This window comes from Thamnophis sirtalis, unplaced genomic scaffold (genome assembly GCF_051295495.1).
Source record: "Thamnophis sirtalis isolate CommonGarterSnake01/CBP01778 unplaced genomic scaffold, rThaSir2_p1.2 scaffold_5, whole genome shotgun sequence".
NCBI classification, from domain to species: domain Eukaryota; kingdom Metazoa; phylum Chordata; class Lepidosauria; order Squamata; family Natricidae; genus Thamnophis; species Thamnophis sirtalis.
In genome coordinates, this window is record NW_028261385.1 from 11,502,451 (window position 1) to 11,517,699 (window position 15,249).

The 15,249-nt window shown below is 45.2% G+C and overlaps 1 protein-coding gene across 2 annotated transcripts in view; it reads right to left on the reverse strand.

Annotated features, from left to right (window-relative positions):
- Positions 1-7,732: 7,732 nt before the first annotated feature.
- Positions 7,733-15,249, reverse strand: part of SMAD7 (SMAD family member 7) — a 59,739-nt gene continuing 52,222 nt past the window's right edge. For both annotated transcript variants that reach the window (XM_087715313.1, XM_087715312.1), the window contains one exon: positions 7,733-10,514. In XM_087715313.1, coding sequence (XP_087571439.1) covers positions 9,976-10,514 — 539 coding nt within the window. In that variant the 3' untranslated portion in view covers positions 7,733-9,975. The remainder of the gene's footprint in view (positions 10,515-15,249) is intronic.

Here is a 15,249-nt window from a genome sequence, read left to right on the forward strand (position 1 = left end):
AAAAACAATCCAAGCTCAGAAAGTACCAAGAGTCCAACTCCTTGACTTAAAACTTTTTAATTTTTGTATTACATGATTATGATTTCTCACTTGTTACTTGTATGTACAATGAGAGCTTATGCACCGGAGACCAATTCCTTGGGTGCCCAATCCCGCCAGTCCTTGTCAGCTGTCCCATGAAGGCTCCACCCCCATTTGCACTACTCGGGTGATCCTGCGGGTACAGATCGACCACCAAGTGGCCTCAAAGTCTAAACACCAGCTGTCTGCAAGGAATATAAATCCTTCCGTTCCCCACCATCCCAGTCAGAACTGAAGAAGCTTCTTGGATGAGAAGCGAAAGGTACCTGAGAGACTGCCTCCTGCCGATTACCTCTCTCAGACCAATTAGATCGCACAGGTTGGGTCTCCTCCGGATTCCATCTGCCAGCCAATGTCGGCTGGCGACTCCCCGGGGGAGGGCCTTCTCTGTTGCAGCTCCGGCCCTCTGGAACGAGCTCCCTGTTGAGATCCGGACCCTTACTACCCTCCCGGCCTTCCGCAAAGCCACCAAGTCCTGGCTGCTCCAGCAGGCTGGGGGGAGCTGAGAAACATCTACCTCCACGGAAATTGTGAATGTTGGTTTTGTTTTTAATATGTTGTCTTTGTCTCGTTCCCCCCTTTCCCTTGTCTTTTGTGAGCCGCCCGGAGTCCTCCGGGAGTGGGCGGCATACAAGACAAATAAATTAATAATAATAATAATAATAATAATAATAATAATAATAATAATAATAATGAAGCAAACAGTTGAAGAGGAAAAACATGCACTGGCTGATTATTTAAAAGAAAGTCAAGAACATCTATTAATCGAAGTAAAGAACAAAAATCTACTGAAGGCCCAACAGACAAAACAAGAATACAGAAAAGATGTGATAAAATCAAGAATGGAGAGTTGGCAGAACAAAGCACTGCATGGTCAATTTCTGGAAAAAATAAAAGATAAAGTGGACAGTGAACAAACTTGGTTATGGTTAAAAACAGGTACATTAAAGAAAGAAACAGAGTCACTAATCCTGGCTGCGCAAGAACAAGCTATCCGCACAAATGCCATTAAGGCCAAAATCGAAAAATCCTCTGATGATGCCAAATGCAGACTTTGCAAAGAAGCTGATGAAACTGTTGATCACATACTCAGCTGCTGTAAAAAAATCGCGCAGACTGATTATAAATTGCGGCACAATTCAGTAGCACAAATGATCCATTGGAATTTGTGCAAAAATTATAATATTAAAACAGCAACAAACTGGTGGGAACATCAGCCTGAAAAAGTCACCGAAAATCAGATGGTCAAGATCTTGTGGGATTTCCGTATACAAACCGACAAAATACTGGCGCATAATACACCAGACATCACACTGGTTGAGAAAAATAAGGTCACAATCATAGACATCGCAATACCAGGTGATAGCAGGGTCGCCGAGAAGGAACATGAAAAAATCGCAAGATACCAGGACTTAAAAATCAAAATTCAACGACTATGGCACAAACCAGCAGTGGTAATTCCAGTGGTAATTGGCACACTGGGTGCTATTCCAAAAGCACTGGAATTACATTTAAAACAGTTAAAAATTGACAAAATCACGATCAGTCAAATGCAAAAAGCCGCACTGCTTGGATCTGCACGCATATTACGAAAATACGTTACGACGTCCTAGGCCCCTGGGTGGGGCCCGACTAGTAACCAATGCCAAATCCGGCGAAACAACTGGCCGCTGTGATACAATTGTATAACAACAACAATAATAATAATAACGTCTTCAAGGAAAAACAAAGTCCAGTTGCCTTTCAAAAAAACACCTTTAGGACAACAATGGCCTGGATGACTGAGACTTTTAGGGTTGGAATTAAACAAATTTGGAGATTACCGTCTGTCTCTTTCTCCCATATGGGAAACAGAGGCGGATCTTTGCCCATCCTTGTCTACAAGTTGTTGAAAACATTAAAAATGGCTATTTAGGTACAGAACATTAGAATTTTCCTCTCCTCTCCTTTCAGTTCTCCTCCCTCCCTCTCCCTCGTCCTTCCTTCCTTCCTTCCTTCCTTCCTTCCTTCTCCTTTGTCCTTCCTCACCTCTCGTCTCCCCGCCCTTCCCCTCCCCTCCTTTCCCTTCTCCTCCTAATCTATCCCTCCCTTTCTCCTTCCTTCCTTCCTTCCTTCCTTCCTTCCTTCCTTCCTTCCTTCCCTTTTATCCTTCCTTCCTTCCTTTCTTCCATTCAACTCAAGGCAGTTGCTTTGACCTCAGAATCCTTCCCGAGTGGGGCATTTTTTCGAACAGGATGTTTTTTGCCCAATCCAAACAAACTATCTCAAACCTCAAATGCCCATCACGAGCCCCCAAAGGCTGCTTCCACTGTTTGGGACTCAAAATGAACTCTTCCTTTTGAATCCAAAGCCTTTCGAAGATCAGCCCGGATGTTGTGAAGGTGCTGAGGGTGTTATAAGCTTCACTACAGGTAGTCCTCGACTTACAACAATTCCTCTAGCGCCTTATGACCGTTTTTCATACGGCCGTTGCAGCCTCCGCGTGGTCACGTGATCAAAATTCAGACCCTCGGCAACTGGTTCATATTTATGACGGTTGCAGTGTCCCAGGGTCACGTGACTGCCTTTTGCGAACTTCTGACAAGCCAAGTCAACGGGGAAGCAAGATTCGCTTAATAACCTGATTACTAATTTAACAACCGCAGCGATTCACTTAACGGTGCTGCAAGAAAGGGCGTAAAATGGAATAAAGGTCACTTAACAACTGTCTTGCTTAGCAATGGAAAATTCTAGGTTTGATTGTGGTCGTAAGTCAAGGGGAGTATGCTGGAAAATACTGTGCCAGTTCAGGCTAAGGAAGGGTGGAATTTTGCAACTGGTCTGTTATCTTCTTTAGTCTCTCTCATCTGACCCCTCCTTTCTCCTTAGGTCTTTGATGTTTGGATATATTTGTCAAATTCGGAGGAAGAGACGGGAGCCATCCCTTGAATTCCTTGTGACAAAAGGGCCGTCCCCCTCTCATCTTGCCAAAGGAAAAGATGGGACAGGACGATTGAAGAATTCCTGATAGGAAGCAACTCAAATTAAAGTGAAAGCCTTAGAGGGAAATTTTCACAACCGTTCTTCCCAGCATTCCTTGACGGCAATATATATATAGCAATAGCAATAGCAATAGCAGTAGACTTATATACCGCTTCATAGGCCTTTCAGGCCTCTCTAAGCGGTTTACAGAGAGTCAGCATATTGCCCCCAACAATCTGGGTCCTCATTTTACCCACCTCGGAAGGATGGAAGGCTGAGTCAACCCTGAGCCGGTGAGATTTGAACCGCTGACCTGCTGATCTAGCAGTAGCCTGCAGTGCTGCATTTAACCACTGTGCCACCTTGGCTCTAATATATGTCAAGTTAAATATTCCTCGGGCTTTTGAACTCCTCTTATGGCCACCTTCAAAAACTCAAAGGTTAGGTTTATGCGCAGCGCCCTAAACCCAAGTTAACCCACATTCCAATATTTGAGGGGCTGCCTCAGAGAGGAGGGGGGGGGCAAGCTATTTTCCAAGCCACCTGAAGGCCAGACCAGGAATAATGGATGGAAACAGAGCAAGGAGAGATTCAACCTAGAAATAAGGAGGAACTTTCTGACAGTGAGAACAATCAACCCATGGAACAGAAGTCGCCTTCAGAAGTTGTGGGGGCTTCATCACTGGAGACTTTCAAAAAGAGACTGGACTGCCATTTGTGGAAATGGTGTAGGGTCTCCTCCTTGGGGGGGGTTGGGGTTGGACTAGATGATCTATAAGGTACAGGGAGGGGTCCGGCCGCCATTACTTCCGATTTGGTAGTAAATTTTTTTGCATGTGGCCCTCCTGAGCTCTGTTTTCACCGGCAGATGATTGCAAGAGGCCATCGCAGCCAAAAAGGAGCTCGGGAGCCAAAGGTGGTATTCAGCAGGTTCTGACCAGTTCTGGAGAACCGGTAGCGGAAATTTTGAGTAGTTCAGAGAACTGATAAATACCACCTCTGGCTGGCCCCGCCCCCATCTATTCTCTGCTTCCCGAGTCCCAGCTGATTGGGAGGGAATGGGGATTTTGCAGTATCCTTCCCCTGCCACGCCCACCCAGCCATGCACATCAAGCCATGCCCTGCCCACCAAGCCACACCCATAGAACCGGTAGTACAAATTTTTGAATCCCAGCACTGTCGGGAGCCTGCTTTCGCTGGCAGAGCGCACAGGCCACCACAGACTCCCCCGACATGAGTGACATTGAGTGGGCCATGCCCACTCTGGCCACGCCCACTCTGGCCCTCTGAGATCAAACACAACCCTGATGCGGCCTTCAATGACATCAAGTTTGACACCCCTGGCTTAGTGGGATGTTCCTTCAGCCAATCTTTGCGGCTTTAGAGGTTGTCTTGGGTTACGATCTCAAGTGCACCCCAAATTTCCATTTGCTAAGCAAAGAAGATGAGCTTCCCTCCATTTTACAACCTTTCTTGACACGCTTGTTAAGTGAATCGCTGCAGTTATTAACTTATTAACATTTGTTGAGTGAATCTAACTTCCCCACCAGAGGTGGGTTCCTACCAGTTCGCACCTATTCGGTAAAACCGCTTCAGCAAATCTACCGAACCGGTTAGAAGAGGTTCCACCAGTGGACCCGGAAAGCAGGCCACACCTACAGAAGAGGCTCCAAAAAGTTTGAAACCCACCACTGGTCCTTGGATATGATTATTCTACACTATCATGCTCCTATTTATAAAACTCAGTGCCTCTGTGAAAGGTAAGGATGACTACTGTGTTTGTGGCGCAATCAGAACATTGCGTGTGTTGAAGTTGTTTTAACGCAAACCAAAGATGCCTTTTGAAAAACATGTTTACATCATATTCTTATGCACGCCAGTGCTGTGTGTGAGGTAATTTAAGGCGGTTCTGACAAGTGTCGTCGGCATCTTCATATCCGGTCACATGGGCAGCAAGCCACTCCCATCGGGTCACATGGGCGGCAAGCCACTCCCACAAAGGAGGCCACACCCACAGAGTAGGTTCGAACAATTTTTGAAACCCACCACTGTTCCCCACTGACTTGTCAAAAAGGTCACAAAACGTGATCATAGGACCCCCGGGATACTGCAACCCTCATAAATACATGCCAAGCATCCGGATTCTGATCACACGACCATGGGCTTGCTGCAACTGTCATGTGAAAAGTGGCCATAAGTCCCTTTTTTCAGTGCCGTTATAACTTCGGTCCCTAAATGAATAGCTAAATCAAGGACTACCTGTAGAGTTGCTTTTATCAATTGATTTTGTTCAATACTTTTGTTCCTCTAGGCTGGAGTACTGCAATGTGCTCTACATGGGGCTGCCCTTGAGGAGTATTCGGCGACTTCAGCTAGTCCAGAATGCGGCCGCGCGAGCGATTGTGGGTGCACCTCGTTTCACCCACGTAACACCTATCCTCCGCGAGCTGCACTGGCTACCTGTCGATCTCCGGATACGCTTCAAGATGCTACTCGCCACCTATAAAGCCCTCCATGGTAGTGGGTCTGGGTACTTGAGAGACCGCCTACTGCCGATCACCTCCACACGACCCATTAGATCTCATCGTTTAGGCCTCCTCCGAGTTCCATCCGCTGGCCAATGCCGACTGGCCACCACGCGGAGGAGAGCCTTCTCGGTGGTAGCCCCGACCCAATGGAACGATCTCCCCGTGGAGATTCGTACCCTCACCACCCTCCAGACCTTCCGCACAGCCCTTAGAACCTGGCTATCCCGTCAGGCCTGGGGCTAAAGATTGTAACCCGCCCGAATGGTATGAATGTTGCGTTTTAATCATGTATTGTCTTATATGTAAAAGTTTGTCTTTCCCCCCCCCCTTGGATTGTGAGCCGCCCTGAGTCCCCCCAGGGAAAAGGGCGGCATACAAATAAACAATCTCAATCTCAATCTCAATATTAAATGACTAGGTTGCATCTTCTATTAGTTCATGCGTAGTTGATGAAAAGAAGGCTTCCTTCTCAAGGCTGAGCGAGAAGGACTGGCCCGAAATAACCCAGCTGGCTTTGTGCCTCGGGCAAGAGTAGTAAATCTCCAGGTGACTACCACTGCACTAAACTGGCTCTTAACAACTTTTAGAGGACTCCTTTAATTAGGATCTGAGCAGCTCTGGAGTCTTTACAGAAGCTGGACAACACGAAAACACAACTGCTCTAACATCTGGCTGACCTTGGTTGTCCTTTAAGCAGGTTTTATTGTGTGCGATACACCTTTACGATCCTTGTGGACGAGAGAGATTGCAGTAACCTCTCGAGTTCAAAAAGTCACAAGAGGAAGGAAGAGCCCAGAAGCTGAATTTTTGTCTTCTGAAAATAAATGTCAAGTCAACCCCAGAGGGGAAAAACAAAAGGCATTCTTGCATTTCAAAGCTGGACTACAAATTTGAGGAATAGCCTTGAAAAATAGCCTTATCAACGTATCTTTTGACCATTATTACCTAGTTGTTTTAGAAAGAATTGCACAGGCTAAAAAGCTTGGGCAATGTTCCATGACTTTTGCTTCGTTTGCAAAAAATATTAGGACGTATTTTTTCCCAATTTTTTAAAGAAAAAAAATGCAAAAAAAAAAAAAAAAGGTCTTGTGACAAAAATTTAAGTTTTTTTTTTCTGAATACACGTAATCCTCGATTGACAATTGAGCCCAAAATTTCTGTGGCTAAGTGAGACATTTTTAGGAATTTGGCCCCATTTTATGATCTTTCTTGCTGCTATTGTTAAGGGAAACACTGGAGTTGTTAAGTAACACCGTTGTTAAGTGAATCTGGCTTCCCCATTGACTTTTGCTTGTCAGAAGGTTGCAAAAGCTGATCACACGACCCCAGGACACTGCAACCGTCATAAATGTGAGTCAGTTGTCATACATCCAAATGGAAATCACGTGACCATGGGGATGCTGCAATTGTCATAAGTGTGAAAAACAATCTTAAGTTACTTTTTTCAGTGCCGCTGTGACTTTGAACGGTATCTGAACATACCGTTGTGAGTCCGGGCCTATCTGTGTTGTGCCTTTTCCTTAAGTTTTCATTGTATAAGGGTTTACAACAGGGGTGTCGAACTCGATTTCATTGAGGGCCCCGTCAAGGTTGTGTTTGAACTCGCGGGAGAGTGGGCGTGGCCAGCTCAACGTCACTCGTGTCAGGGCGTCTGTGGTGGCCCAAGCGCTTTGCTGCGAAAACGGGCTCCCAAACTCCCTTTTCACTAACAGAGGCACCTTGGCCCACTCCCTTTGCTGTTTCCAGTTCGACCTTGCGGGCCAGATCTAAGTATCCCGTTGGCCAGATTTGGCCCGTGGGCCTTGACGCCCCTGGTTTATAACATTGATTTCAGTTCCAAAGTTGATGAGAAATGGAAGTCCTTGGAGATAACCATCCATCTCTCTCTCTTTAGGAGGAGCCTAAATTCCAATACTCCATCCAGCATTTTTTCTATTCCTCCCTCCCTCCCTCCCTCTCTCTCCCTCCCTCCCTCTCTCACAAACACACACACGCACACACTGCCATAACCTATCCTGGTGTCCCCCTTTTGGTCACAATTTCCATCTTGTACCAAGCTGAGTCCACTACCCTTTCAAGCAACAGGCTTCAAAGCAGCACACCACAAGAGAGAAAACGGCCACCAATCATTAATTTTTATCTTTTTTTTTTTTAATTTGGCATTTTGTTATTTGCATTTATATTAAAGCAAAGTGCATCTTTTCTTATTTTTCTTGTTTATACACATTGCACAATACATAAATAATGATGCTTATAAAACGTCTTTGTATTTACAAGTAATAATATATTTATATATAACATAAAATACATTTTTCTTTAATAAATCTCAGGGTTTTTTTTTAAAGAAGTCTGTTGTCATTTTTTTCCCCCAAAGCACTTCAATGCTAAAATTCCACGGACGATGCTTTTCTTCTTCACTTATTCCTCTTTTTTGCATTTAGAAAAATAGCTTATGTTAAGGTCTAAACATGCTCATTGAGCTAAGAACAGTGTAAAATTATCATACTAAGTGTATGAATCAAAGAAAAAATACTAACATACTAACCAAATGACTGCAGTTTCTGGATGCAAACAGTTATTATCTTAAAATCTGATCAAAACAGGAGAGACAGGGAGTAAATACTGAATTTCAGCTTTATCCATCGAAAAGAGAAGAGGAGGATACGAAGTTTGACTTCCAAATCCATTTAAAAAGCGCAGGCCAAATAATTTTTGGGGAGTGTTTACAGGCATTGTAAGTGATAGCCAAGCCCAGAAAAAATGGCTATTTCTTTCCCAAACCTGGGCAGCTTTCCCCCCCCGCCCCCCCCATCCACAAGGTCAGTCAAAAAGGTTAAAGTTGCAGGTAGATATAATAGAGAGGAAGGGCATAAAGAAACCTGTTGGCTAAAATATTGCATTTCTGCATTAACTCCCCACAGTGACTCTTGCGAACTGTGCCAGTGGCTATTGCACCACCCTCCTGCCTGACTCTTCCTCATACCGGCAAGGAGTTGGTTTGCTTTATTTTAATACTTTTATTTATTTCTATTTCATATTTTCTTAAAACCACCCATCTCCCGCCCCTGCCTCTCTCTTGCAACAAAGCAAGGGAGAAAGATCCGTGGGTTTTAAGTTATCAGAAGGCAGGCATCCCGTCGAACAGGAGTTCTGGTCCAGAACCGTTCATCCGGTTCTAGAATGGAGTACAGGTGTGGAGTCCTTGACTTACAACCGCAACTCAGGCCCCAAAGATTCTGTCGTTAAGCAAGACAGCCTTCAGTGAGCTTGGGCCCATTCGGCGACTTTTCTTCCCACCTAGTTAACCTGGTTTGTTAAGCGAATTTGGCTTCCCCATTTGACACTGCTTGTCAGAAAGTCGCAAAAGGGGGAATCACATGACTTCGGGACCCTGCAACCGTCATAAATAAGAGTCCGTTGCCAAGCGGCCAAATTTTGTTCACGTGGCCATTGGGACGCTGCAACGGTCGTTAAGCGTGGAAAAAAAATAGACATACATTACTTCCCCCCCCCCCAGTGCCGTTGCAACTGGTCACTGAATGAATGGTTGTAAGTCAAGGACTAATTGTAACGGCTTGTAGGAATCTGTCCTACCAACTCCTCACAAGCCAGATAAAACTCCAGACCTTTCTGTCCATTGATAGTCACGGAAGGAAAGCAGATCTTGGTGTATATTATGGCAATTCTAAGTGTGGATTGATAAGCTCTGCCAAAATCAGCAGAAGTGTGCAAAAGTGTGTATTTATTGGGGGAAACACGCAGATTCTGCTGGAGGGAAGCGTGTGAGCCTTACAATGGGAGGCGAGAAAGGTCACACAACCTGAATTCAAGACAAGGTACAGTGAAGATGGGAAGCTGAAAATCCTGTAAATTGTGATTGAATCACAAATCGAAAAAGAAATCAGATTGAGACTCTCTGTAACCACGTCCAACTTAAACCTTTCCCAACCTTCTTCCTCCCCGGGGAATCTTCTCTCCTTCTGGGTTGTTGGTCATTGACATTTTAAAAAAAAGTATGTCCACCTCGCCCACCCACCCCAAAATAAAAATACAGAGAAAAGGAGGGAGAAAGAAAGAAAAAAGGAAGGAGGGAAAGAAAGAAAGAAAAAAGAAAGAAAAGAGAAATCTTCCCATAAGCTATTTCTCAAAACAGAACAAACAAACAGAAAACGTTTGCACACCATAGCAAGCACTCAAAAGGAAACGTTTTAGCAGCAAAGTCATTATAAAATGTCACTGGTTGAGCAGCGGATCCCAAGTGCGGACACCGTGGAAGAAGGGTGGACTACAGTTCCCAGAATTCCCTTGCTGGCTGGGGAATTCTGGGAGTTGAAGTCCACACACACACACCACTCCCTTCAAGACGGCAAGCTCGGGAAAGGCCTGCGGTTGAGTCGCCTCGAAGTCATCGGTTATTAAAAATAATCTCCAGCCAGCACGGACAACTGCTGATGAACTGTCTGGTGTAGCACTGGCCCCAACCTTTCACGAAGCTGATCTGCACCGTGAAACCCGTCCAAGGTTGCTGCATGAATTCGTGGTCGTTGGGCCGCTGCAAGCTGTACGCTTTCTCGTAATCGAACGCTTTGATGGAAAAGCCCGGAAACACTTTGTGAACCAACAACGTCCTGGAATCCGGGTTGTCCAGTGTGGCCGACTTGATAAAAATCGGGTAACTGCTGCGGTTGTAAAGCCATACGCCGTCGACTTCCTTGCTCAACTGGATGCCGTAACCGATCTTGGCGCGGACCTTCTGCACCAGATGGTTTTTATTGTCCGAATTGAGCTGTCCGAGACAGAAGCCGTTCCCCTGAGGTAGATCGTAAAAGATATCCAGGGAAGGTTCTTGGACCGAATACAGGCGTCCCACCCGAGTCTTTTCTTCCCAATAGGCCACCACGCACCAGTGTGAGAGATCCCCGGGTTCCTGTAGAACTTGAGAATCTAGGAGAAGACGAGAGAAAAGAGAGAGAATACCTCAGGTTAATCGCGCAAAAGAGGCCAGCGTTTGGACTGAAACAATTGAACAGGCCTGAATACAGGAAGTCCTCAACTTATGACAGGCCTGAATACAGGAAGTCCTCGACCTTTGGCCAGAGGACCCATCCAGAAGATACTTATCACCCCGTTACGAAGTTCCAAGCCCCCTGCCCCAGTCCCGTAACACCCCACCCTACCCCACCCCAATGTAGGACATTTTTGCTGAAAATCCGCATTTATTTCCAGTCTGAGCCAAAAACACCCAAACAGCTGCCATGTTTGCTTAATAGATATTGTGTTTGCTTAATGACCACTGCAAAAAGTCATAACATTGAGAGAAAATATCTTAGGCCAACATTTGGACTGAAACAACTGAACAGGCCTGAATACAGGAAGTCCTTGACTTATGACAGCTGCTTAGTGACCAGAGTTATGATGGACCGATTCAGAAGGTACTTATTACCCAATTCTGAAGTTCCAAGCTGACCCCCACAGTCACGTGACACCCCCCCAACTCCTCAATTTAGGACTTTTTTGCTGAAAATCAGCATTTATTTCCAGTTTGCGACAAAAACAGGTGCCGTGTTTGCTTAAGAGATGTTGTGTTTGCTTAATGATCACTGCAAGAAGCCATAATATCGGGTCAGTCGCATGGGTGTTATGGCTATTATGATGTATGTCCATAATGGGTATGATTGTTATGGTCCTAAATCAAGGACTTCCTGTACAATGAACTGAGGTTTTTTTTGCACCCATAAACATTATTTGCTTAATGATAGAACAACAGAGAATACAGAATAATAAACTTGTAGCAGCGCCACTGTGATAGAGACCTTAATGCCATGTGTGTATTATTGATGTCATTATGTCAATGAGGTTGGCTTTGCAATCGCTCTGATTTAACGGACTTTCGTGAATAACAGACCCTCTCTCGCCCCCTTTCTTTTGCAATGAACTCTCAAAACTTTTTGAATCAAAAGGGATCGAAGTGAGAAATCTTGAAAACATATCCGTTTTTAAACTGTACTTTGGCAAATTTTTAACGTTTCAAAAACCCGTTTGTAAAAAGCAAATGAAATCCTAGCGTTTCTTCTTTTAACTTGGCCAGAGGTTTAGCGACTCCGTGAAAGTTCAATGGCATCTCCACATCTTAGAACAGCGTTTCTCTCCTTTGACGCCTTGAAGATGTGTAGACTTCAATTCCCAGCAAAGCTGGCTGGGGAATTCTGGGAATTGAACATCTTCCAAGTTGCCACGGTTGAGAAAAACTGCCTTAGAAGTTGTTCCAGGGTTCACACTGTCACTTTCGAGCCCTTAAAGAGTAATATTTGGCCAATGGGTCTCTTTAAGCTGATGGAGACTTCATGGCCTTACTCCCAAAGTCATAATTGATCGGATGTGAATAGACTCCAATTCTAGGTGACCTCTTAAACTCCCCTTAAAAAATGGAATTTTACACGGAGGGATGAACTAAGAACATTTCTTTCTTTCCATCCCCTTTCTTCCAATTGCCAATGATTTATATTATTCATGGACCCCGGCCATCCAAATCAGTTGTGAAAATAATAGGCGAAGATGCTTTAAAAACTGCTTTATGCTGTGATACCTTCTATATGCCATAATTCTCCCACCCACCCTGCAATCCCACCCACCCCTCTCCCCCTCCCCTCCCCTCCCTTGGCAAGCCCTCGCTGCACCCTTTCAGTCCAAGCCAAGAATAAATCAATGGCAGATAACGTCTTATCAAAGATCTGCTGATCAACCACAGATGTCTTTTTGTGATGTCAAATGTGTGTAAGCAGAACTGACAATACACAGCCTAACCCACTGAACAGATTATACTTTTCTTAAAAGGGAGTCCCCCCCAACCTCCATTTCCTTCGGCTGTGCGTCCTTAATTTTCATCTTGCTATATCACAAGTCATTAAAGGACAGTTAATCAAAATTCTATCCAAACTGGAAAACGAGACCAAGGTATCCCTTAATACACAGGTAGTCCTCGACTTACAACCAGAGGTGGTATTCAGCCGGTTCGGACTGGTTCATCCAAACCGGTGGCAGTGAACACGCAGTTCTGCCCAGGCTCCAAAACATCCTATGTAGCCTCATTTTCAATGCCACGCACATGCGTGCACACCCTCGGTGTCAGCACTGGTGAGTTGAACTGTTGTTTAGCTCAGGTGAGGCGCGCAAATCAGCTGAGTTAAAAAAAACAAGGGAATATAGGACAGGGAACGGCAGGGGCGGGAGGGCAGGCCAACCACAGGTGGTATTTGCCGGTTCTCTGAACTACTCAAAATTTCAGCTACTAGTTCGCTAGAACCGGCCCAAACCGGCTGAATACCATCTCTGTTCGCGTTAAAAGAAGAGGCAAAACACTTATTACAAACTTTCCATGATGGATCTCAGAGGCCAATCCTTATTCCATACTCTTCCTCTTCAAATCCGGAGGCATCTGATTATTATTATTATGTACTTGAGAGACCACCTGCTGCCAATTACCTCCCAAAGACCCATTAGATCACACAGAGCAGGCCTCCTCCGGGTTCCGTCTACCAGCCAATGCCATCTGGCTACCACCCGGGGGAGGGCCTTCTCTGTGGCAGCTCCGGCCCTTTGGAACGAACTCCCCGCAGAGATTCGGACCCTCACCTCTCTCCAGGCCTTCTGAAAAGCCGTTAAAACCTGGCTGTGTCGGCAGGCCTGGGGTTGATGAGTTCCCTTCCCCTCTCGAATCGTGTGGCTGTTGGTTGTTTTTAAATGCCCTGTATTGTGTAGTTTTTGTGTCTTTCCCTTCCCCCCCCCTTGGGTTTGTGTGCCACCCTGAGTCCCGCACGGAATAGGGCGGCATATAAATAAAATGAAACTCAAACTCATTTTATACAGCTTTTTAAAGAACCAGAAAGATACAGGAGCTTTGCCAATGTTTGCAAGGATAATTTTACTGGAGCAACGCACAAGTTGCCCTCCTGCAAATTTTTAATCCATACACCTAGCCAGTAGCCTAAACATTTCCCAACTTGCTTTCGTTATTTATTTAGGTATTGTCAAAAGCAGGATGGATCAAATTTCGAATCTAAAAATTATTTAGCCGAAGACAGAAAATGAACATCGGTTGTTCCTCACAAGTCACGGAAGTCCCACGTAGTATGCTTGAAAATCAGGCCAACGGAGCGAAAGAAAAATCAATACAACTTCTATCCTAGACAATCACAGTGAGCTCCACAAGCAAGTCTACGCTCGTTTTATTTATTTATAGCATTTTTGCCCTATTTTTAGTCCCGGAGATTCACAGAGCGTCTGACACAGAAAAAAATAAAAATGGCTGGGCTTTCACACAGCTTAATAGTCTGGTCTGCAACCGCAGCAACTTTTAAGACTTGAGGACTTCAACTCCCAGAGTACTTTCCAGAGCTTTGCTAGCTGAATTCTGGGAGTTGAAGTCCACAAGTCTTAAAGTTGCCAAGGTTGGAGACCTCCCTGGTCTGGAAGATACCACCCCCCCAAAGGAAAAGAAGCAGGAGGGAAGAGGAAATTTTAAAAAAAATTCAAGGTGGAAAGTTCCAATACTGAGCAATGAAATTTAGGATTATATCGAAGATTTCTTTACATTCCTTCTGGGGAATTCTGGGAGTTGAGTTGTTAACATCTCTGAAAAGTTAGAAAAACACGGATTTAAATGAATTGGTAGGTCACACAATGTTGCCTCTCACTATCCCAACTGAAACCCAGGATGGGAGAACTGAACAAGCCATGCAACAAACGACGTTTTTGCATCCGTTTGCTTTTCACCACGTTCTCCAAAAATTCTACACAAAGGTTCTTGCAACCTGGACAGGGAAACTTTGGTTCAATTTTACAACTATTCGGGGAGGCGTTTTTCCCCTTAAAAGGGGGGGGGCAGTCTCTGCTTTCATGCCAAAAGCAACGGACTGCAGACAGAGAGATTGGCGGGTATGAAAATAAATAAAAAAAATTGGGTAGGTCTATGGAGATTCTCAATCATCCAAGGTCACGATTGTCCCAAAGCAGTGGTAGGATTCACATTTCCTTACCACTGTTTCATCACAGGCGCATTGCACCCCTTCCGCACATGCGCTTTGATCGTGCATGTGCCTTCCACGCATGCACCCGGCCTCAAAAATGTGCCTAAATAGGATGGCATAGAGTCACGGCAGGTGGGCCAACCACCCGCAATTTCCATTACCAGCTTGGGTGAACTGGGCCGAACCCGCTGAATACCACCTCTGTCTCCTAGGTGTTTTTTCAAAAGGCAACTGGTCTTTAGGAGCCAAGGTGGCGCAGTGGTTAAATGCAGCACTGCAAGCTACTGCTAGATCAGCAGTTCAGCGGTTCAAATCCCACCGGCTCAGGGTTGACTCAGCCTTCCATCCTTCCGAGGTGGGTAAAATGAGGACCCAGATTGTTGGGGGCAATATGCTGACTCTCTGTAAACCGCTTAGAGAGGGCTGAAAGCCCTATGAAGCGGTATATAAGTCTACTGCTACTACTGCTACTTTGGTTTTCCTTGAAGACATTTCGCTTCTCATCCAAGAAGCTTCTTCAGTTCTGGGTATATTTTATACCCAGGGTATAAATAGGATATATTTGTGCTGAAGGCTTTGGGGAGTCACCATATGGTAAGAAAGAAGATCCTCCAGATTGATTCTCACCTTCCCAAACCTGCGCTGATGACACC